The following is a 24,172-nucleotide window of genomic DNA, read 5'->3' as shown; positions in this document are numbered from 1 at the left end:
GTCATTTGTGTCTCATTATTTGTCCAAATTTACATGTCTTTATCTTGAATCATGGCATCTAGTTCTCTGGTTTGTCTCTATTGGACATGTGTTTTCTTGTCAATCTGTGGGCGTGTGTGTTGGGAAAGATAATCTCCTTCATAAACTGAGGGAAATGGAATGAGTAATGGGTCGTCATATGTAATTTATACAGACGTACTTTAGAAAGAACAATAACAGAGGGCCTGAGAATCTGTAGCAAATTTATTTGCTACTTATAGTGTCCTTCCTGCTGAGGATTCATCAGTGAGCAAAGCAGAAATCCCTGCCTTCATGGAACTTAAATTTTGATGTGGGAAGGGAAATAAGGAATGGTGAATAAGAGAAATATGTAGTATATTATGTGGTGATGAGTGTTGTGGAAAAAATCAAGAAGGGGAGAGGACTTTGGGGTGCCTGGGTGTTGTACTTAAAATTTATTTATTTGTTTTTGAATATATAATACATTTACATCATCCAAAATTCAAAACAACATGAAGACATCAAATAACTTACTCTTGTCTCTGCCTAGCCCCATTTCCCCCACTTTCCATTTTTAACCATTTTCGTTAGTTTCTTACATATCTTTCTAGTGTCTCTTGATGTAGAGCAATCAAATTTGGATGTGGAATGCTATTTTCTTTCTTCTTACACAAAAGGCAATGAACTTCAATATGTACTTGCCTTTTTTCACTTAACAGTATATTCTAGACATCTTCCCATATTGACATCTAAAGAGCATTCTATTTTTTTAAAAATCACTATGGGGCAGCCCGGGTGGCTCAGCGGTTTGGCACCACCTTCAGCCCAGGGCCTGATCCTGGGGTCCCAGGATTGAGTCCCACATGGGGCTCCCTGCATGGAGCCTGCTTCTCCCTCTGCCTGTGTCTCTGCCTCTCTCTCTCTCATGAATAAATAAATCTTAAAAAAGATAAAAATAATAAAAATAAAATCACTACGTTTTTTTACATTATGTGAATATGCCATAGTTTTTCTATAACCAGCTTTTAGAAAGTCCTCAAAGATAAGTTAACTTTTGAGTAAAGACTTGGAATTGATGAAGCAGCAAGCCATTTGGCTATCTGGGAGAACAGTGAGGCAAGCAGAGGAGACAGTCTATGCAAAGGGCCTGAGGCTGGGGCAGATCTGGTTTGCTTGTTTTGAGGAACTGACTAAGGATGAAAAGAGGTAACAATAGGACATTGTAAAGATGTTTGCTTTTACTGTAAATAAGATGGGCAGATACTGGTAACATTTTGAGGAGAGAAGTAGTATCATATAACTCATATTTTAAAATCTCACTCTGGTTTCTCTGTTGAGAATAGTGCAGGGAAATCAGTTTGGTGGCGATCTCAATAAACCAGGTGAGAGGTGATTGTAGCAGGGAGGCCTGTTAGGTGGCTATTACAATAATATAAGCAAAAGATGGTTGTCATTGGAGGCAGTGATATATGGTTGGATTCCTGGTACATTTTAAAATAGAACCAATGAGATTTTCTGATGAGTTTGATGTGGGGTTTTGAAGGAAAGTCCAAGGTTTTGGGGCTGAACAGCTAGAAGGATAGAGTAACTTCTCACTAAATGGGAAACATTGAGGTATAGAGAGGTTTGGGGGAAAGACAAAGAGTTTTTGTCTCAGACCTCTCAAGCATGAGGGCTATTATCCATCCAAATGGAGAAATCAAGTGAACAGGGACTATATATCAGGGAAGGAGTTTGGGCTGGAGATATAAATTTGAAGCTCCAATAGCATATGGATAGTATTTAAAGCAGTTGGTCTGAATGAGATTACCAAGGGAGTAAGCACAGATGTGAATGAGAGAAGAGGAACGACACTGAGCCCCAGGAGATTCCAACATTTGGAGATGAAGAAGATGAGGAGGAACTAGCAGAAAAGAATGAAGAAGATCCATTAGGGTCGTAGGATGAAAACCAGCAGAATGGGTTGTCCTGGAAACCAAGGCAAGAACAAATGAACTCCGTCCAAAAGGTCAAATAAAATGGTAACTGAGAACCGACCATGGGTTTAACACAGAGCTTATAGGTAACTTTAATGAGGGCCATTAGGAGAGCCATTGGAGGGTACTTAGGAGAGAATGGGAGGGAAGGGTAATCATTGGAGAGAGTTGGTATCGAAAACTCAAAGAGTGTTGCTATAGAGAGGAGCCAATAAACAAGACGGTACCTGGAGGTATAAAAAAATGTGTGTGTGTTTTGACTTAGGATAAAAATTACATTGATAACAAGGGGGAAATGACGTAGGGTAGAGGAGGATGTTGCTGGAGCAATAAACTTGCATAGACAAAAGTGGGTAGAACAGGGCGTACAAGTCAAGAGGGTGCATAGGGAGGGAGGGAATAGTACCTTGATACATATGTCATTAGGAAGCAAGGACATGTGACAGTGCTGATAGAAGGAACGTATTGGGGTTAGATAAGAGGGGAAAGTGTATAATATTGTAGAATAATTGCTACACAGCTGGAAGAGCCTATATTACTCTATTAGGGTGGTGGTCATGACTGTCAGTGAGACTAGTCAGGATGGTTGTGTGTTTTTCTTCAGCCACTTTCAGCTCTGCACTGGTGCAGAGTGGGTGAGTGAGTGGCTTTTTTGGTGTTGTGTGAGGCTAATATGATGACATGAGAAATGAATAGGGGAGTTGAAGGTTATGCAAGGAAGAGATTATAACAGTGAGCCATAGAATCTAAACTGTGCAGAGAGGGAAATGATGGTGCAAGGGGTTTTGGTCAGTGATAAGATGACAGGATCATGCATGAAGTCAGAGTTCTAAAGGCAGTGAATTGAAAGATCAGAGAACAGTTTGCTTGAAACTGAGATAGGGAGGGGATGTAGTTACTGACAATGACAAGGTCTAAAGTACCATCAAAGGAGTGTTGGTTGAAGTTATTGGAGGGAAAGATGCCAAGAGGAGAGGAGTTCAAAGGCCCTAGAGGCCAGGAGTGTTGTTTTTTGTGCCTATTAGAGTCACCCAGAATTATGACAGGAGTAGTATTGGAGAAAGGACTGCCAGCAAGCTGGGAACTTGGAGCTCAGAGCTCAAGGCATTAAAAGAAAGGCTGGGGAGAGTTCTACTCCAAGATAGTGTTGTAGGAAGACCCTAACTCACCTTCTCCAGGGAACACACCAATGACACCTATTAATAGAACAATTCCTCTTAAAGAAGGACTGAGGGCTTGATTGAATAATTTCTACATAACCAGAGCTGGAGAGAAAGGGCAAGAGAACAGCAAGAGGGAGAGAGACATGGTAACAAAGGGAATTGACCCTTGATGCTGCAAAGAGCAGTGGGACTGTATTGTACCGAGGGACCGGGAACAGATTCCTCTGGTCTTGGGCAGCGAATAAAAGCTACAGTTTGAAAGAGCAGCTGGCATATAAAAAAGAGACAATGCTAGAACTTTGCCAAGTGGTAGATAAGCCACATGGGTGCTCTTGAAGTCAGAGGGTTTATGTTCCCACCCCACTTTTTTATTTGTTTTTATAAAAACCTGGAAAAAGTAACATATTTGTTTTATTAATGTGTTCTTACATCTACATGCTTGGCTGTATGCTCCCTTAAGGAAGTAACTTAAGTGTCCACCAGTAAACCAATAGATAAGGAAAAAGTGCATACACATGAGACGCACACACACTGGAATATTACACAGCCATAAAAAGGGATGAGGTTTTGTTTTGTTTTAGGTTTGTTTGTTTTTTTTTTTTGCCTTTTGAGACAACATGGATAGACCTGGAGGGTGTTATACTAAGTGAAATAAGTCAGACTGAGACAAATACCATATGATTCCCCTCAAAAGTGGGATCTAAAATTAAATAAATAAACAAAAAGCAGAATCAAACCTATAACTACAGAGAACAAACTGATGGTTGCCAGAGGAGAGGTGGGTGAAGGGTTGGACAGAATGGGTAAGTGGAAGAGGGAGATACAGGCTTCTAGTTATGAGATGAGTAAATCATGTGAATAAAAAGCAGAGCATAAGGAATACAGTCAATTGTATTATAATAGTGATTTAACGGGACAGATGGTAGTTACACTGTGGTGAGCGTAGTATAATGTATAAACTTGTCCAATCATGAATTATACACATGGAAGTAATGTAATATTGTGTATCAACCATAGTCAAAAAAATTTGTTTTAAAGAAAGAGAACAAAAATTATTGCAATATATTTTAATTTGTTTTTTTAAGGAATTAAGGCTTTTTTGCATTTATCTTATTTTACTTTATTTTATTATTGAAGTATAACTGACATATAGTGTTACATTAGTTTCAGATGTGTAATGTAATGGTTCAACAATTCTGTACATTACTCAGTCCTCAACAGGATATGTGTACTCTTCATTCCCTTTATTTAACCCATCCCCCAGCCTGCATTTATTTTAGGTTATTGCCAATTCTGAGCTAAAGGTTTTTTTCCCCTGGATGCCTGGGTGGCTCAGAGGTTGAGCGTCTGCCTTTGGCGCAGGGTGTGATCCTGGAGATCCGGGATGGAGTCCCACCTCAGGCTCCTGCAGAAAGTCTGCTTCTCCCTCTGCCTTTGTTCTCTCTCTCTGTGTCTCTCATGAATAAATAAATAAAATCTTTAAAAATAAATAAATAAATAAAGGTTATTTTCCCTAGGTTTTTATAAAATGAAGACCCACACTATAAGGAAGATTTTAGGGACTAAATCATAGATCATAATTAAAATGTACTTAAATATTTAGAAAGGCATGGCTGGGGGGTGTCTATAGATGACTGAGTGGATGATAGATGGTAACTTTTTTTTTTTAATGATTTATTTATTGGGCGAGGAGGAGCAGAGGGAAAGGGAGAGAGAAAATGTCAAGCAGACTCCCCACTGAGTGCAGACCCCATCTTGGGGCTCCATCTCAAGACCCTGAGGTTACAACCTGTGCTGAAACTAAGAGTCAGGTGCTTAACTGGCTGTGCCACCCAGGCACCCCTGGAAGGTAACTTGTTAACAGGAGATTAGAAGCTTGGCTTCTCTGTTGTGAGGCAGGAGGAAGATCTCCCCACATTAGGTGGCAGTGGCCCTGCGCAAGTGTGTGAGACATCTTGAGGGACCTAAGAGGAGCTCCTGATCGTCAGGCTGCACAGCTAGCCTTTTGGCAAATACTTCCGTCACCCAAGCATGTCATTTCAACAGTTCTGATGACAATGGATGGGATTGTAAACTACCCTCTGGTAGTGATGCCAGCAGAGCCTGCACCACCTTGCTCTTAGGTCAGCTCTGGGGATTTGTTTCTGTTGGATTGCGTGATCTGCAATCTGGAAGGCCAGATTTGTCATATTGTTTAAATTCGGAGTCAGGATGTGCTGGGCCTCTTCTTGGAAGGTGAAGCTGTAAGCTCTTCATACACTTAGCAGTTGTTTACTATACCTAGTCCTTAAGGGAGATCTGAAGAGGTATGTTTTTATCTTTTTATTTTATGTATTCATTTTTAAGATACATGTTTTTCTTTTTTTTAAAGAGTTTTTAATTCCAGTTAACATCCTGAAAAGAGATGTTTTTAAAGCTGAGGTTCATAGGGTGTTTGTTGTCACTGCGGCTGTTTAACTGGATTCCTTTCCTTGACTTTAAATGGGAAGGACAGGCTTCCAGTTATGGCAGGTCAGTTTTGAATTTCTTTTTTAACAAAATTATTTGTTTATTTATTCCAGAGAGAGAGAAAGAGAGAGGGAGAGAGAGAGAGAGAGAGCGGGAGGAGGACAGAGGGTAAGGGACAAGCAGACTGCAAGCCCAGAGCCCAGTGAGGGGCTCCATCTCGGGACTCTGAGATCATGACCTGAGTTGAAACCAAGAGTCTGACACTTAACTGACTGAGTCACCCAGGCACCCCAATTTTTTTGCATTTCAACAGTTTATACTTAAAAAAAAAAAACTTAACCTACGTGCAGGATTATTTCATTTTTTTCTAACCATCCTGGTATCAAAATATGAAAGTAGATGTATCAGTTATATACATTTTCAGTGTAGGAAAAAGAAGCCTCTCTGTGAGTGGAGGGAGTTCATTGCTTACAGAACTCTTTGGAAGAGCTGGAGGAGTAAAGTCAGGGAGCTGCGCCTGGAGCTTTGAGTTCAAGGGCACAACACTGTAGACATGCTTCGGTAGTGAGGAAGTACAGCACCACCATTGCCACTTGTCTGCCTTTCAGGTCCAGGAAGCTGTTGCCTAGAAACAAAAACACTGAGGCTGGGTGCTGGAATGGCCCCTAAAATACTCATATTTCCGTGACTGACTTTCAGCAACAGGAAGATTGCCTCTACTCCAGCCTCCCACGTCTTACCAAGTGCATCTATTGGTGCAACAGGTGGAACCAACCTCACATCCAGAACCACATTTACAAGGGAGTCAGGGGAGTGTGGCCTTAGCTCTCCATCGTGTCCACCTAGAAGGAGGAAGGGATGACTAAGATACAATATCTAGATTTGCTTGAAGTCCTTGAACAACAAACACTGCTTAGTTAAAATTTCTTTTTTTTTTTTTTAAGATTTTATTTATTTATTCCTGAGAGACACACAGAGAGAGGCAGAGACACAGGCAGAGGGAGAAGCAGTCTCCCTGCAGGGAGCCCGATGTGGGACTCGATCCCAGGACCCCAGGATCACGACCTGAGCTGAAGGCAGACACTCAACCACTGAGCTACCCAGGAGCCCCTTAGTTAAAATTTCTATAAAAGAAAAATAAATTATCATCTTCAAGCAGTGTGTATTTTGTTTACTGGACCATTTGGAAAAAATTAAGGATTTCCCATTGATTTTTACTGTAGTGGAATTTGACTTCAACAAACCAGAGTATCTCACTGACATGAATGATTCTGTGTTTGTGTGGATGTGTTAGTTCAGAAAAGGCTTTAGAGGTTCATTCCAATGGGATAATTGTAATGAGGAAGCAAAAGTTGCTTTGGTAACTACTCTTCTTGAACTTTTTAGAAATTTGGATCTCTATGCCTAGTTCTCATTTTATTTTTTTATTTTTTTGTTTTCAAGAATTTTTTTAATAATAAATTTATTTTTATTGGTGTTCAGTTTGCCAACATACAGAATAACACCCAGTGCTCATCCTGTCAAGTGCCCCCCTCAGTGCCCGTCACCCATTCACCCCCACCCCCCGCCCTCCTCCCCTTCCACCACCTCCAGTTCGTTTCCCAGAGTTAGGAGTCTTCATGTTCTGCTCTCTTTCTGATATTTCCTACCCATTTCTTCTCCCTTCCCTTCTATTCCCTTTCACTATTTTTTATATTCCCCAAGTGAATGAGACCATATAATGTTTGTCCTTCTCCGATTGACTTATTTCACTCAGCTTAATACCCTCAAGGTCCATCCACATTGAAGCAAATGGTGGGTATTTGTTGTTTCTGATGGCTGAGTAATATTCCATTGTATACATAAACCACATCTTCTTTATCCATTCATCTGTCGATGGACACTGAGGCTACTTCCACAGTTTGGCTATTGTGGACATTGCTGCTAGAAACATCGGGGTGCAGGTGTCCTGCCGTTTCACTGCATCTATATCTTTGGGGTAAATCTCCAGCAGTGCAATTGCTGGGTCGTAGGACAGTTCTATTTTTAACTCTTGGAGAAACCTCCACACAGTTTTCCAGAGTGGCTGCACCATTTCACATTCCCACCAACAGTGTAAGAGGGTTCCCTTTTCTCCACATCCTCTCCAACATTTGTGGTTTCCTGCCTTGTTAATTTTCCCCATTCTCACTGGTGTGAGGTGGGATCTCATTGTGGTTTTGATTTGTATTTCCCTGATGGCAAGTGATAAAGGGCTAGTTTCCAAGATCTATAAAGAACCTATTAAACTCAACACCAAAGAAACAAACAATCCAATCATGAAATGGGCAGAAGACATGAACAGAAATCTCACAGAGGAAGACATAGACATGGCCAACACGCACATGAGAAAATGCTCTGCATCACTAGTTCTCATTTTAGTATCTCCATGTAGGCTTTGTCCTTTTCAGAGGATTCTTTTACATTTCTGTCTTGGGAGTCTTGGGAGTGGTTACAGTAGAGTACTGCCAAACCTTTGCTATGGATTTTTTCCCCTCTCTCCTGTCAAAACTCATTTTAATGAAAGAGAGAGTACTTTCCCTGAGTTATCATCTAGACTCAAATCTAAGAGGAAAAGGATCATAACTAATTCATTGATTATCAGTTGAAGTGCTACATTCTAACAGTAGAAAGATATTGCTATTACAAATTGATAATGCGAGTTATATGACAGTGATTTGGTGCTCAGTGTCTTCCAGTGTTTGAAGCTTAGCTCAGAATTTTCTTTGAATTTTTGAGATCTTCTGAAAGATAAATTGCTTTATGAGGGCTAATGCAATCCATGTTATTATTGGGCATAGAGTTGGGAGGCCCTGGGAGACATGTATATCACGTATTTATTAAAGTTTTAAGGACTCAGGAGGCTTCTTTAACAAAATAGACACTTTGCAATAACTGAATTGTTTTTCCATTTTTATAGTGAAACGATTATGTTTCTTCATGAAATATTTCACCAAGGACTGAAGGCGAGGATAGCAAACTGGCCTACTTTGATTTTAGGTGAGTGCATGCTTTAGAGATAAAAGATTTTCTCTTAAGATGGCTACAATTAAAGTAAAATAACTTCGGCATCATTCAGCCTAAGCTGTCTGAATTTCCCTCTTGACCGGTGAGCTTCCTTATGTTCTGGGGATCTGTTTCATTGCCCTTTCAGCCCTTTGCCCTGACCTGTCATAGTGCATTTGGGGCAAGAGTCATGCTTGGCCTCCGGGTGACTTCCACCAGAACAGTCATTCAGGCATCTGAACTGGGGGCCCTGTGCATGTGTGACGCCTGGTGCTGGGAGCCGCTCTCTGCCATCCCATCAAGTGCACCTCTCCTCATACCTTGGGTAATTTACCAAGGGCAAAGAGAAACTGCCATGTTTACTTCTTTTTTCCAGCTGATCTGTTTGATATTTTGCTCCCCATGTTGAACATTTATCAAGAATTTGTGCGTAATCACCAGTACAGCCTCCAAGTGCTTGCCAATTGTAAGCAAAACAGAGATTTTGACAAACTCTTAAAACAGTATGAAGCCAACCCTGCCTGTGAGGGGAGGATGCTGGAAACGTTCCTGACCTATCCAATGTTTCAGGTAAGTCATCTGGGACACATTTTATAAGTCACTGACTCCAGTCTGGTGGTACTGATGCCTGCGGTGACCAGAGCGAGGTGTCCAAGTGTGCCCTGTGGGGAATTACGGCGTGTATGCATCCTCTGTCATCTTGAGCTTGACCCTGAGATAAGCAAACATATGCCACACATTTTCTGTCTGTGTAGTATAGGGAAGAAGAGCAGACATTTTTTTTTTAAACCAGGCATTTTTGAAGCGATTAAATCAGGAATGATTTTGTGCAAAGTGGCACAATTTTCTCTTTACAGAAAGCTACCACACAGACTTCTTCCATGGAGTCTCCTCCTCCAGCATGTTTAAAAATATTATCAGGTTTACAGAAATAGGATGCTGTGCAAAAGTTCCAGTATATGCTGGTTGCATAAAAGGCTCCTGCAGGGTGGAGTGACTGCTGGGAAAATCTTTGTTTTCCTGCCCATCCTCCCTGCCCCGTTACAATTGCTATTGGAACTGGTCTCGAGCTTGTCTGGAGCTCTGGAGAGCCAAAGGAGGACGGCTGGGCCACAGAGGAAACCAAGGGTCTGGAGGCCCTGGCAGGACCTGGGCACTCTTGGCCCAGAGTCGGGTTCTTGCATTGAGGCTGGGCCTTGTCCTTACATTTACCTTTTTGGCATTAGAGGGTCCCTGAGGGACCGAGCACACTTGTGTCCTTGCCTGTGTCGCAGGCTTTACCATTCCAAGTCTTTGAGTGAGGACTGGGGAAGTCAAAATGTGAATTGAATCTCCCATTCTTTTGAAAAGCGTTGATTCTGTTCTTTTGGAAAGGCATTGAGTGTTCTCATTGTGGAATTTATGGGGCTTCTGGCCAGGCCTCCAGATTGTCATGTGGTAAACCGATTCTCCTCATCATGTGTTAGGGCTTCTGCGGAGAGCTTTGCCCCCCTACAGGCACCGCTGACCCCAGCAGATCGTTGTGTAGCCTCAGAAAGAAATGTTGCTCTGGGTCATAATTGTTTGTCTTAAAGTTGGTCAGTCCTGCTTGAAATCCTGGAAATCACCGTAGAGGTTGAGTAAGGTTTTTAAAAACCAAAAGGATGCATTTGAAACAACTTAAATATAGTGAAACTTTATAATGTTATTGTGTTGTTTCATGGAACTGAGTTGTTTGAACTCTTGGCCTCTCTGAGGAAATATTTTACAAGAAAAACTTCAAAGCAAACAAAAAAAAGTTTGCTTTTTTTTTTTACCTTATAAAAATTGTAATTTAAGCCTTTATTTATAGCAAAACAAACTTTATATAGTGCAGTGTTCTGAGATTCTGTTTGAATATTTGGCATTACTCTGGATGATGATTAAATACCCGAAATTGTGTCTTTCAGGCAACTTTGCCTCGGGTGACTATTCAAAGGTAGAGTTATCAAAGGCACATGGAATATTCAGGGAGGTACCTAGCTCCCTTTCTGATAGCCCATTAATGCCTTCCTGAGGCCTATTTAATTTCCCTGGGTGTGATTCTCTCAGTATTTTATTTTATTTTTTTAGGATTTTATTTATTTATTCATGAGAGACACACAGAGAGAGGCAGAGACATATGCAGAGGGAGAAGGAGGCTCCCTGTGGGGAGCCCAGTGCAGGACTCAACCCCAGGATGCCCGGATCATAACCTGAGCCAAAGGCAGACATCAACCAGTGAGCCACCCAGGTGCCCCTCTCTCAGCGTTTTAAAGTGACACAACTGCACTTGAGCTTTAGGGGAGGTGTCCAAACACAGTAGAATGTAGGGCCTTGGAAAGTCCTTTGGATCATCTTTAAAGTGCTGAGATACTCTCCTACCACCCTCCCTCCTTTGCCCTGGAGGTTAAGCCCAATGAGAATGACTTGGCATTTTCATTGACTCCAAGGAATTCCCATAATGTCATGAAAGGACCACTGGACTGAGAATCTTTAGAAGACCTGGATGTCTGGCTCACTCTTCAGTTGTAGCATTGAGGAAAATAATTGAAACAATATAAATCTTGGTTTCTTATTCTTAAAATTGAGGCACTTGAGCTCTAGTCATCTCCCAGAGGTCTAGCTGACTCTGTGATTTTAGGGGGACTGCACCAGTTCTAAAAGTTTGGGTTGGGTAACTATGTGGGGGTTCAAGGAGCCTGGTCCAGGAACCCCCAGTCCAAGACTGTGGTGGCCCCAAACCCTAGAATTTAGCTGATAGATCAGATGTTGAGGCTCTGTGGCTTCTTCCAGACCAAAGGCACTGGTTCTGAGAGCCTGGGAGGTTCAGGGAGAAACCTCAAACTTGAAGAATTTAGCCAGAGTTGGTCCAAATTGCAGGAAGTGTGCAAATTGAAAGAACATTAAGTTGTGCTATTTATTTATTTGCTTCCCTAGAACTATCTTGAATAGACCAAGAGGGGAAACCATCAGAATCTGCTACCTCTAAGAGCCTCATTCTCCTTGATGTCTCTTCTTTGTCTTGTTCACTTGGTGTCTCTTCTTCCTGCCTTCTCCCTAGGAGTAACCATATGGAACACTTGGGGGAAAATTGCCCTTTCTAGAAGCTTGAAGGTTTTTTTCCTCACTAGGTTCATTCCCTCCTTCTTGTTGCCTTTTGGTTCTTTCACAAATGAGGTGAAATAGTCATGAAAGTGTTTGCTCCCTTGAAGGATCCAACTGTTTCTGCTTCGCCCTGCATACATGTGTCAGCAGTAGTACTTTAGCACTTCCACCTTGCTCTAGTGGAGGCTGGACCTGGGGATGAGGCTGAGGCACTTTACATTTTTTTGTGTGTGTGTGCTATTAGATAACAGTAGAAGAAGTGACTCTAGTTCATGCCACCAAGGGACCTCTGGCCAGACTTTTACTTGAGTCTAGACACGGGGGCAGAGGTTGGTGTGGGCATAGGGGAGAGGCGATTGGCAGCTTTTAGCCTGTATATGTATAGAAGAGCAAGTGTTCTGGGCTCTTTGTCAAGTAAGTCAATTGCTGCTTTTAATGTACTATGTTGAGCTTTGAAACATGGAAGAATTGTAGAATTTGGATGATGTAGTAAATTTATCCTCAATTGAACTATCAGACAAATAAGTCCAAGTGTTGCCAAGAAATTTGTTTATGGAAAATAATGTAGTTATTAATATAATTTTAAATTAGCAAAGACAATGGCATGACTGGTACTGTTTAAATTGGCTTCAGCTGCTCCTAAGTCCATAGGTAAGCCAGTCGTGAATTCTGCCCCCTACGAGAACTGTTAGATGTTCTCCAGCAAGTAGCCACTTGCCGCTCTAGCCACCTATTTACTGTAACAGCAGAGCAAGCTCATTAATGTCTACAAAGTGACAAGCATTGTTCCATAATTGAAAGGAGAATTATGATTCATCTGGACAGCACTTACTGTGATTCTTGTTTTTTGGGGGAACAGATTTATAATCAGCTCTTGAATATACAGATGCGCTCTTTGGAGAGCCGTCCACTTTTCTGCAGAATGTCCTTTCCCAGCTTTTTGGCAGCTTCAGGCTTGTTTGTTCCTCCACCAGAAAGTAGAAAGGGCCAGTTTCTGAATTTCAAATCCATCTACTTGAATCTGAGCCAAGGAGCTCTCTAAAATAGATTTAATTAATGGGGGAAGATCATGAAGCTATTGACTAAACTTAGTTTTGTGGGTTTTCAGTGCTTGCATCATACGTGTCAGGCGCTCCCACTCCTACCTTCTTTGTTATGAAAGATCTAGTGCATTAGCTGTTGTTTGCCTTGATTTTCTTCGTATGACTGCTGACTTAGAGGCATACTGGCTTTGTGCGGAAGGGATATTTGAAAGCGTATCTATCCCAGGGACCTTAACCAGGAGAAGTTTATGGGATGGAGAGGAAGTGTCCTCCACATGTCTTACACAGGAGGGGTCTCCCTCCTTTAAGGAGTCTGTCTGAACTTCCAAAACTTTAATAGGATGACATTCCCTAGGATACGGTCCCAGAATATCAACTGCAGATCCATGTCTGTGCTGATGGCCCTGCCCTTTGTGCTCATGCGTAAACATAGGCCCTCAGTAGACCACAGTAGGTGACCCAGTGAAGGCCACCCCCTGCACACGAGCAAAAGCAGATCCGTGGACAGGGCTGCCAACACCTCAGGACAGGATGGAAGGAACTAGCCACAGCGCTCCGGGAGGCTGTTTTACTTTCTTCCTTCTCAGAAGTCCTTTTGAGGGTTGAGTGAGTCCCCAGGCCCCACAGAGGAGACCGAGTGGGTTTGTGTACCAGTGAGAGCCATGATCATGGCTGGCTCTGTCATGTACTGTGAGACCACCCTGGGCAAGTTACCAGACCGCTTCACGCTTTGTTTCCTCCTTATCTCTGTATAATGGGGACATAACCCTTCTGTTGGTGTGGAGGTTTGGGCATACATGCCCATAGCAGGCCGCGTTATGGCAGCTGCGGTGCATGCATGTCGTTATTAAAGTTAAGCCCACTGCCCCAGCTTTCTTTTTTTTTTTTTTTCACTGCCCCAGCTTTCTAAAAAAATTTTATCTGTAAACCAGTAAATAAATAAGTAGAATAAAAAAAAATATATATATATAAATAAATAAATAAGTAGAATCAGTAAAACTTGAGTTAAATCTCTACTATGTTCATTTAAAATTGTCATATGGCTGGTGGAGTTTCCGCTTTTGACAGAATTCAGATAGTTTATCCATAAACAAAACTATAAGTAAATAATGTAATTAAACAATACATTTTACTGCTAGAAGGATGAGTTAAGGTAAAGTAGGAAGAGAATGTAATAAAGGTGAGTATGTCTTCTCCCAAGTTTAAATTCTTAAAGAGAACATTGCAGTAGGGATGTGAATTAAAAAAAAAAAAATTGTGGGGCCACCTGGGTGGGTGGCTCAGTTGGTTATGCATCTGACTTTGCGTACATCAAATCACAATCTCAAGGTCCTGGGCTTGAGCTCAGTGTGGGGCTCGGGAGCTTCTCTCTCTCAATCTCTCTCTCTCTCTCACTCCCCATGCTCATGCTATCTCTCTCTTTCTCTCAAATAAAAAAATATATATATCTAAAATACGGACTCATGTGACTTGATAATCACTATGTTTCTCTATGAACCAATTTTCAAATCTTATGATTAAGAAATATATGCTTATGTTAAAAATCTAAAGAAACAACCATTTCTTTGGAGTATAATATTTTATTACTCTTTTCTTGTGCTCTTGGTGAATGTGGATATGTGGATGTGTGTGTGAAGTTTGAAGTGTAATTCATTTGAGAATTGTAAAAGTAGAGTTGAATTTCTCAGACATGATGGTGCACAGGAGAGGATGTCCCAGGGTCACTCATCCTGACCTCTTGCTCATGCTGGCCTTTATTTGCATTTAGATCCCCAGGTATATCATCACACTTCATGAACTCCTAGCTCATACACCTCATGAGCATGTGGAAAGGAAAAGTCTGGAGTTTGCTAAATCGAAACTAGAGGAACTGTCCAGGTATGTAGAGAACTTATAATAAAGGCTTGATTAGAGAAACCAGCGAGTTAGTTTCTATGGAAACCTAATATATATATATCCAGGGAATAAGAAGTGAGACACAGTCCAACTTCTCCGATTCACCTGAACATGAAATGCTAGCTCTTCAGATGGTACTGAATCAGCATAAACGTTAATTTTAACCAAGAAAAAAAAATCAATCTTTGAAAATGGTTTTATAGCATGTGAATTTATGTGATTGAGATTATAGGTGTATTTGCGTTTGAGTTTGAAAATATTAACATTTCTTTTAGCGTAGTAGAAAAACAATTTTTAGTTGTGTCTTTGTGTTCATATTTGGCAAAAAGCTAAGAAATGTGTATTTTGGATTTTTCAGTGACTGCACTGTTTCAGAGAATTATTTACATCTGTGTTCCTTTAGCTTATATGGAATAAATGGCATAAAGGTCTCTAACTTGCTCCACCTCTAAGAAATGGCATCCTAATTTCAATGAAGGGGCTGTCCATAAAATGATATGTTGCTTTCCTGTTGCATTTATAAGCAGCACCCCCAGGGTACTCATTGGTTGCTGACCCACTTGTCATTTAGAACTGTGTTGTACGTTGGGTTTGGTTTGAGTCATGGCTGGTTCAAGCCTGAAGGTCTCTCCTCACAGCCTCAGTTGTACTGATACAAGTTCAAAACTGAGCTTCCCAGATAGAGCTCTTTGCATACCTGCTAGAGCTATACAAAACCTCTCTTCCTGTGATCTGTCCCTGCTGTGTCTGGCAGGATAATGCACGATGAAGTGAGTGACACTGAAAACATAAGGAAGAACCTGGCCATAGAAAGAATGATCGTAGAGGGCTGTGATATTTTGCTGGACACCAGCCAAACTTTCATCCGCCAAGGTAAGTCCTTGTTCGGTGGACCCACTGTCTCTAGTGATCTCTGCAACTGTCACATTGTCACTGGCAGATCCTGGCAAGCATTTTGGAGCTGTGTGATTGATACTGTTCATGCAGGACATCCCCATGGTCTTGACCGAGGCTGTGGCTGAGGCCCACATTTGTGCTGTTTCTTTTCAGGGGCCATGAAAAACAGCAACACAATAATAGTAAAGCACGAGTGGGACAGTAAATTACATTCTGACTGGACTCTCTTCCTCAGTGGACCAGACATTCTCTACAGCTCCAAGGAAGACAGATCGGTCTGGCCGATGAGAGTGGCAGTGCCAGGTGGCGACGATATACAGGCAAAGGCCCAAGAGAAACTTGCATTACTCAAAGCCCTTTCACATAGCGGTGGGGACAATGTCCGAAGTGAAAACAGCTGTCTCTTGTTCCCATTCTTTATCAGCACTTCTGGATCAGCCCCACACAATATGATTTAATTCAGTTGGTGACTCCAGTTGCCAAATGAAATGTCTTTTGACCCCTGCCACGCTTTGGTAATGGTGAACGTATCTTGTATCTTGTTTGTGGGATGTGTGCTTTGCAAGCATCACCCAGTATATTAAGCTTCTGAAGTGTTGAAGATTTTTGGGCCAGAAACGAGATGCAACAGCCTAATGGTGCATCTCCCTCCGGGGCTCTCACTGCAAAGCGCACTAAGTAAACCTCATCCAAAGTCCTTTTTAAGTGCTTAGGTGTTCTGAGGGAAGGGAGCATGGCCCATGGAGTTGATCTGAGACAACACATCTCACACATTTATAATTTTGAACTTGGTGAGCGGTGGCACATACATTTAGAACTAGAAATAACCTTTAATGTAGCTTCTGTTCGTAATGAGCCAATATCATTTGAAGATATTTGCATTTCCATTGCCTACCAAAAATGTGTTGCTTAAATTTTTTTTTACTTCATCAAACAAGACATTATTTGAGCTGTGAACCTACATTTTTGCACAGAATACTTAAAAAATGTAACACGCGCTGTTCTATTTTCCATTATTTGTTGATAAAGAGAGAAATTACACATATGTTAAAGTTTGGAAGTATATTTTAGGAAAGGATAGCTTTTCTCATTTTTGGCTTTTGATACTGATTTTCCTTGAAATGTAGTGGAATATAATGCTAACAGCATCAGGCCTTCCTAATCGCTTTGCGTTGCTCCACACAGACTGTGTCCCCACGGGGCTTCCTGCCTTCCTGGCCCTTGCCTGCCCGTGTGCCTTCCCGTGTGCTGGCCCCAGTGTGGGGACTGGGAATGCCCCTATCCATCCCTTCCATGCCTATTGAAGGTCTGCTTGTCCTTCCAGGCTCAGGTCAGACACCTTTAGGGAGCCTTTGACAATTCTCTCCCCTTCCCTCCAGGTAGAATGAATTTACCTTCGTCCCGGTTTCAGGGCCCCTCACTTCTCATGTCTGTGTTTCATCCTCTTGTGTGTTGTAGGTACATGTTTGCACGCCTGGCGCTCCCAGTCATTGTATCTCTGAAGGGCTGTATTTATGAATTCTCTCTTCCTTTATATGCTGCTTTCCATTATAGATACTTGAAAGAGGGGCACTGCATTAAATCAAATTGCTTGTTGAATTGCAGTTTTGATTATTAGATGTCTCGTTTTGTATTTTTCTTGTATTTGGAGTTCATGGAAAAAATACTTATTGACTAGAGCTTTATAATATGTGAGAATGCAAACAAATGTTTCTGTAACCACTATTTTGTTTCTGAAAAGGCTTGTGATTGAAAAGTATTATTATGCATAAACATTTATTTCTACAAACTTAGACTGCTCTTATCTAAGTTTGAAAAAAACATCTCTAATGAAAAATGCTGGGAGGTCGGATACATTGAATAAGTCTTTTTTTTTTTTTCAATGCACCTTGAGGAAAAACCCTCATGAGCCGCCTCTCCCTTTGATTCATGTCCAGATGTTTATTGTTCTCTGCCACATGTTTAAAGCACTTTTATCAGCTATTAATATATCTGATGTTGTTATCGTATTGATGTTGATATAATGATTTGCCTTTATGGTATTTTTCTGTATTGTTTGGTTAGTGTGTTTAGGAATTATTCAATAAAGTTGGTTTTAAAAAATCAGACTGGAACCTGAAAGTAGAAAGGAATCCAATTAACATATAATTTGGGAAGTTTACAATGTTTTGCTTTCGGTTGCTCCTATCATCACTTCTACTAAATACCCTTAACAGACTTTAAAACCCAGTGAGATGGGTTTCTTATTCTTTTGAAGTTTGCTGAGTTCTGTTTTCTATGAAATGGACTACAGCCTATCTCTAATTGTCCACTAGTATTTGTGTTATTTACTTTTAGGAATGGTTTGAGGTATGTTTCAGGCTGTGTGCATGTGCACGTGTGTACATATGCACAAATATATTGCGGTTTCAGTCTCAAATGAACTGTTATTCTGAGACTAGAAAAAAGAAGCCTTCTGGGTCATCTAATAGGCCTCCTTAGAATAGGGGCATCAGCTAATCTCAAATGTCAACCTGTGGGAATTTAGTTATCAAAATAATAGAAGTTCTATTGTAAATTGATTCTAATTATTAAACAGTTAATGAGCAGGATGCAAAGGATTCTATCATATTATAGTCTGGAAAAGTCGTTTATTTTCCAAAATCTACTCAAACTTTGTTGAACTGAGGTGGAAAAGTCTGGGGCAATTATATGAAGGCAGTATTGCCATGTCAGTGGAGGTCAAATCCCATCTCTTCCACTTCCTTGCTGTAGGATATTGGGTGATTTACTTAGCACCCCTGTGCCTTACTTTGCTCTTGTAGTTAATACTACCCAGCTTTTAGGGCTGTGGTGAAGATTACGTGAGCTAACATTGCTCACAAGAATATCTAGACTAATGCCTGGGAGAGTGTGATGTAAATTTAAAAACCAAGATCTAAATTTTGGAGTGAGTTTCTGTTTTTCAATAACATGAAATATATATGAATGCTTAATAGAAGGTAAGGCACTCTAAATTGACCAATTGCACAAAACCCATTATGCAGAGTCAGCATCTTGTGGATATGTGAATCAGGATCATTAAGTGAAGGTGACTGAATTCAGAGTGAAAGACACTGAGAATGAGACCTGGACGTCTGTGGTAGTAAACTAATCATTCCCAGACTTGAAATCCTGTCCTCTCAGTGTAGCAGTGTTCTTTGGAATTGTAACGTGGGGTCTGGGCATATTTGTACCTTCTCAAATACCTAATCCAATAACCTGGAGATTACTCTTTGTTGCCTCTTACTACTGAGTGAAATGAAGAATCTGGGCATTCGCCCATCTTGGATGCCACTCTTGGGAATTTAGTGATTGAATTAACAGAAGTTTTGTTGTAAATTGACTCCCAATTATTAGGTGACCGATGATAGAGATGCAAAGGACTCTGTCACAGCAATGGTCTGACCCTGAGGAATTACTAATTTAATACTAAATATTCCTTTCATTTGTATCAATTAGAGAGGAACCTCCAAGTCTTATAGTTGTGTTGAAACACCAGGTCAAACATAAAACGAAATACGAGAAAAATCCACTATGATTATTTTATGAACTAAACAATAGTGTTGAAATTGCTAACTTTTAATTCTGACGTGTAGACTTCTGTCTATACCTAATGTGCATAGTGAGGGGAACAGTTACAGATCAAGCATATTAGGGTATCGTTGCCAAGGAAACATTTATTTATTTTTACCTCAAAGGTGAAATTCATATTACTAATATATGAGCTAACGATGTGTTCTGTAATTTCTGTTTTACAAAATCATTGAATGCTGAAGGCACTTAACAACGCATGATATTAAGTCTTCATGCACTTGGTTATAACCTTTCTGAAAATGACTCCCAAACCTACTGATCCACCAGGATATTTGTCTTATGCTCCAGTCTTTCACTCCGCCCTAACTGATCTCATGGCCCCCATGGCAAAGCTAGAATGTATTGTCTTCTCCCACCCCATCCCTTTCCAAGGGTCAGCTTTCATGTTGCCGAACCCATTGCCATCTCCTGGCAGTGCCACTCACTGAGGTGTGACCTTAGGAGAGCTGCTTAGCCTCTCGGGGCCTCTGTTTTTCCCTTCTGTGAAAAGAGGGGCAAACCAGGTCTTCCGAAAGAGCTCCTTTGGCCTTGTTTCCACCCTGTGAGCCCCATGAGTACAATCCCTTTGCTATTACTTGCTCATTTACTTCTCTAGGCATTTTGCCTTGTGCTCTCCCCACCCCTCCTCTACTCTGCAGATTTAATTACTTGCTGCCTGTGTTCTCTGACAACTTGCTCCCACCTGCCTCACCTCCTTCTTTCCCTCTCCTCTTGCCCCTTCCCTTCAAGGGAGTCAAGCGTTCTCCTGCCCTTTGTTTCACAGGCCCATGCCCTCCCCCAGGACTCCTTCCACGCTATTCTTTAGCCCCCTGCTCCCCAATAGCTGCCTACTTTGTCTGTCCGGCAGCCCCACCTAAACACTCACCTGAATAGATGGAATCTGCACATGGAGTCTTGGATCCTCACCACCACCACCCCCGCGCCGCCTCGCACTTCTTTAGATCTCCTTTCAAAAGTAGATGCTATTTGGAATATTCATATGCTAATGTGAACATTTTGTGACCCAAGTCATAGTTTTACCATTTAACATATATGAACAATGTTAGTGGGGTTTTTCCCCACTTATGGATGTAATCTATGCTCATTTAAAAAAAAAGAGAGAGAACACAGAAAATGTATGAAGAGGAAATGAGGTTGCCCACAATCTCATTTTGTAGTGCTGACTCCTGTTAATATTAAAGGGATGAATATGCATTTAATGGTTCTTAAGGCTGCATTTGGGGTAGGTGGTAGATTGAACAAACAGTAGAAATATTGCTGACTCAAGGTATATTGGAAGTCAAGATATTCACAAGAATCTTTCCTGGTATTTTTTAGTTGGAGATCTAACTTAGATTAGGATTTTATTTTGTGAGGAGAAGGTGGTCATTATTAGGGTGAAATTGCATTTAGTCTACGTAGAGCTTCTCACATGCAATAGAAGACAGTTTTGCTCACAGAAATGCTCTGGGTATAGAGTTTATAGGAGTTCTTTTCCATTTAGATTCCACAAAGACTCTTTATCACACTTTTTAAGTTTAATTTAATTTTATTCTATTTTTGTGAGAGAATTGGGAGCATAAGTGAGGTAGAGGGGGGAGCAGAGGGAGAGAAGAGACAGAACCCAAGCAGTCTCCTCTCCCAGTGTGGAGCCCACATGGGGCTTGATCCCCTGCCCCGAGGTCACAGCCCAAGTGGAAATCAAGAGTCAGACATCCAACCTACTGAACCACCCAGGTGCCCTTATTGCACATAATTTGAATGTAACCTGAAATAGTTGCCCTTTAAAAATTAACCAATTGCATTGACTTGTACAATTGTGTATTTTTATAATATACATGAATTGTGAATTTTATTTTTTAGATACAAAGTAAACTCAACTAATGTGCCAGTTTCTACCTTCGCTGCCTCAGGAAGGATAAATCCTATTTTCTTTCTATTGTGTTATTTTATTATCGTATATAATTACACAATGTGTATCTTATTCTTAAGTAAATACATTGATTGAGACCAGACCACTAACAGACAGATGGCCAAAGTGCCTTGTTCTTTAAATTCAGTTTGGCTTTCTTTCAAACTTCTTTTAAAGTTTAAAGATGAATAATCAAGTCTAAAGCATTTCACAGAAATAGTAGGAATTAGTTGGGCCCTTAACACACAATACACTGCCTCTTCTGCTCATAGTGTAGCGGATTTTCTTCCAGGGGTGTAGCAAATAAGTCCTTGGTGTCTTGGGAAACAAGCCCTAGAGTTTATTACATGAAGAACAGCTCTCACTTGACATAATTTTAATTGCTATGTATTCTTCACTTTTGTGATCACCAGGTTCTCTTATTCAAGTACCTTCTGTTGAGAGGGGAAAACTTAGTAAAGTTCGCCTGGGTTCATTGTCTTTGAAAAAGGAAGGAGAAAGACAGTGCTTCTTATTTACAAAACACTTTTTAATTTGTACAAGAAGTTCAGGAGGAAAGCTACATCTGCTCAAGGTACGGGTTTTACATGACTATTCCATCTATGTCCATGCACTTGAGAGGCATCCAGGTTAATTTGATTGTGGCTTTCCCACGCCTAGTATCGTAAAACCCAGATTGTCACAAGCGCATAGTGAGGTAATGTACAGTTGCTAAGCTTGACATGTACTTTGTTGTCAGTTGTATCCAAAATAATAGAAATTTAAGTGTGTATTTCCATTAAAAAGTGCAATTAAAATCACCTGGAAAGAATTATTACTATTGAGCTGCAAAAATCTTGTTAAATCACGACAGCGCACTGATCTAATATTTGCTAGATGCTTTTTAATCTTGCTCTGTCAAGAGGCAGCGAACCACAGCCTGCGGCCTGTTAATACAGTTTTATTGGAACACAGCCATGCTCATGTGTTTACATATTGTCTGGTTGCTCTCATGCTTTTTTAAATGATAGAATTGAGTAACTGCGATAGAGATTGTATGGCTTGCAAAGCCTAAAAGATTTACTATCTGGCTCTTCATAGAAAAAGTTTCCCTATCCATACCTTCTGTTATTAGTGCCCGAAATATCATCCAGCACCACGATGATGGCTTTCTACTGCTTCCAGCACTTTCTGCTTGATGGGTTCAGCTGCATTCACTCTCAGGGTGCCTCCCACTCTCCCACAGACTGACTTGCTAAATTTATAAACACTGTGAGTGAGAGGGGTTTGAGGGAGAAGAACCATGAAGTTCAAGGAGTTTAATTACTTTTTACACAACTAAATTTAGTTTTGGAACCTATGAAAAATTATTTACGATGCAGAACTGTTACTCTTTCTTCCATGGCAATTTGAATCAAAGGTTTATAAATCTGAGCTTCCCAACTCATGCAAGACTGTCAGCCTCTTAATGAGAAATTGGTTTGTTTCCAGACAGGTGGGGTTCTCTCTCTAATAGAATGTACATTGATTGAGGAGCCCGATGCAAGTGATGATGACTGTAAGTCACATTCTATCTCTTAGAATTATAGTAGAATAACAAGGGTTTATGGTTTTTATCTACTGAGAGCTAAGAAGAGCTGCTTAAGGAGGCAGGAAAGGGGTTGAGAATACACTCCCTGAAGTCATTTACATATGAAAAGTTCTGTTGAATCATTTAACCTGTGAACCTTGTTAAAGATTTTATTTATTAAAAAAAAAAAAGATTTTATTTATTTATTCATGAGAGACAGAGAGAGAGAAGCAGGCTCCATGCAGGGAGCCCAACGTGGGACTCGATCCCAGGTCTCCAGGATCACACCCCAGGTGAAAGCAGCACTAAACCGCTGAGCCACCGGGGCTGCCCACCTTGTGAACCTTGTTAAACCATCTTTGGGACTTCACATTTTACTGAGTTTGTCTCATGATAGTGACTTTTTAGTGGCAGAGAAGAAAGGAATTAAATTAGAGAGTATTGAAATTCTGTAGATTATGGAAATGAAAAAAAGAGAGAAAGAAAGAAAAAGAAAGAAAACAAAACAGGAAGTGACTAGGAGACGGGGATCCTAGTCCTGAGTAACCTGCTGACCTCAGTTTCTTTGTCTGCTTATGAGCTTAGTACAGGCTTCCCCTTGCCCGAGAAGCCCAAGAGGTACCATGTTGCTGAAATGAGATCCAATATTGTCACTAGAACTCTGTGAAAGCAGCTATCACTCGTATCTTTATGTTCACATCTAACTGTTTGCTTTACATGTGTTGAAGCTAAAGGTTCTGGGCAAGTGTTTGGACACCTGGATTTTAAAATAGTAGTGGAGCCTCCTGATTCTGCCCCTTTCACTGTAGTCTTGTTAGCACCTTCACGCCAAGAGAAGGCTGCCTGGACGAGCGACATAAGTCAGGTAAGCAAGTGGCATTTGCCGTAAATTGTGTTCTTGTTTTCTTTTTGTTTTTTAAAGGTTTTATTTATTCATGAGAGACACAGAGAGAGACAAAGAGGCAGAGGGAAAGGGGAGAAGCAGGCTCCATGCAGGAAGCCCAATGTGGGACTCAATCCCAGGACCCCGGGATCACGTCCTGAGTCAAAGGCAGACGCTCAACCATTGAGCCACCCAGGCATCCCTGTTGTCATTTTTCTTAATTTCACAACATAAACTTGGAGGGAAAGATTTTTAGTTATTTTGTTTTTATTAAAAAAACTTCCATCTGGTTGCTGTGGTCACTGCCATCACCACTGTGTATCTTGCTAGAGCTGGAATCATTTGTCATTGTTGTTTGTTTTTCTTTGTAAGTTTAACATTTACCTGAAATGTGGTACTTGCATTTTAGTTTCTGGGCATTTTTGTACAAGCTATAAGTGTAATTGGTTGTGTCGAAGAGTGTTTAAAATTGCCCTGTTAGTGATAAATTATCCAATGATCCCCACTAGATTATCTTTTGCTTCTTTGTTTCTGAGGTAGGAAAGTGGTGAGAGATACAAAAACAGCTAACAAGGGCCTTGGTGAGAAATCACAAATTAAAGAATCCCATCAAAGAAAAGTGTCTGTAGTATGAAACCTGAAAATTAGCTTTCCTTTATTTTATATAGAAAAAAATTAGGAA

At 40.8% G+C, this 24,172-nt stretch overlaps 1 protein-coding gene across 4 annotated transcripts in view; it reads left to right on the top strand.

Moving 5' to 3' along the window:
* Window positions 1-24,172, top strand: part of RASGRF2 (Ras protein specific guanine nucleotide releasing factor 2) — a 239,440-nt gene that overhangs the window by 89,423 nt on the left and 125,845 nt on the right. For all 4 annotated transcript variants that reach the window (XM_038532437.1, XM_038532438.1, XM_038532439.1 and 1 more), the window contains exons 6-12: window positions 8,526-8,605; window positions 8,988-9,181; window positions 14,528-14,637; window positions 15,410-15,528; window positions 21,472-21,632; window positions 22,529-22,595; window positions 23,336-23,472. In XM_038532437.1, the coding sequence (XP_038388365.1) occupies window positions 8,526-8,605; window positions 8,988-9,181; window positions 14,528-14,637; window positions 15,410-15,528; window positions 21,472-21,632; window positions 22,529-22,595; window positions 23,336-23,472 (868 nt within the window). The remainder of the gene's footprint in view (window positions 1-8,525; window positions 8,606-8,987; window positions 9,182-14,527; window positions 14,638-15,409; window positions 15,529-21,471; window positions 21,633-22,528; window positions 22,596-23,335; window positions 23,473-24,172) is intronic.

The sequence above is a fragment of the Canis lupus genome, chromosome 3, assembly GCF_011100685.1.
Source record: "Canis lupus familiaris isolate Mischka breed German Shepherd chromosome 3, alternate assembly UU_Cfam_GSD_1.0, whole genome shotgun sequence".
NCBI lineage: Eukaryota > Metazoa > Chordata > Mammalia > Carnivora > Canidae > Canis > Canis lupus.
This window is presented reverse-complemented; position numbering and strand designations above follow the sequence as displayed.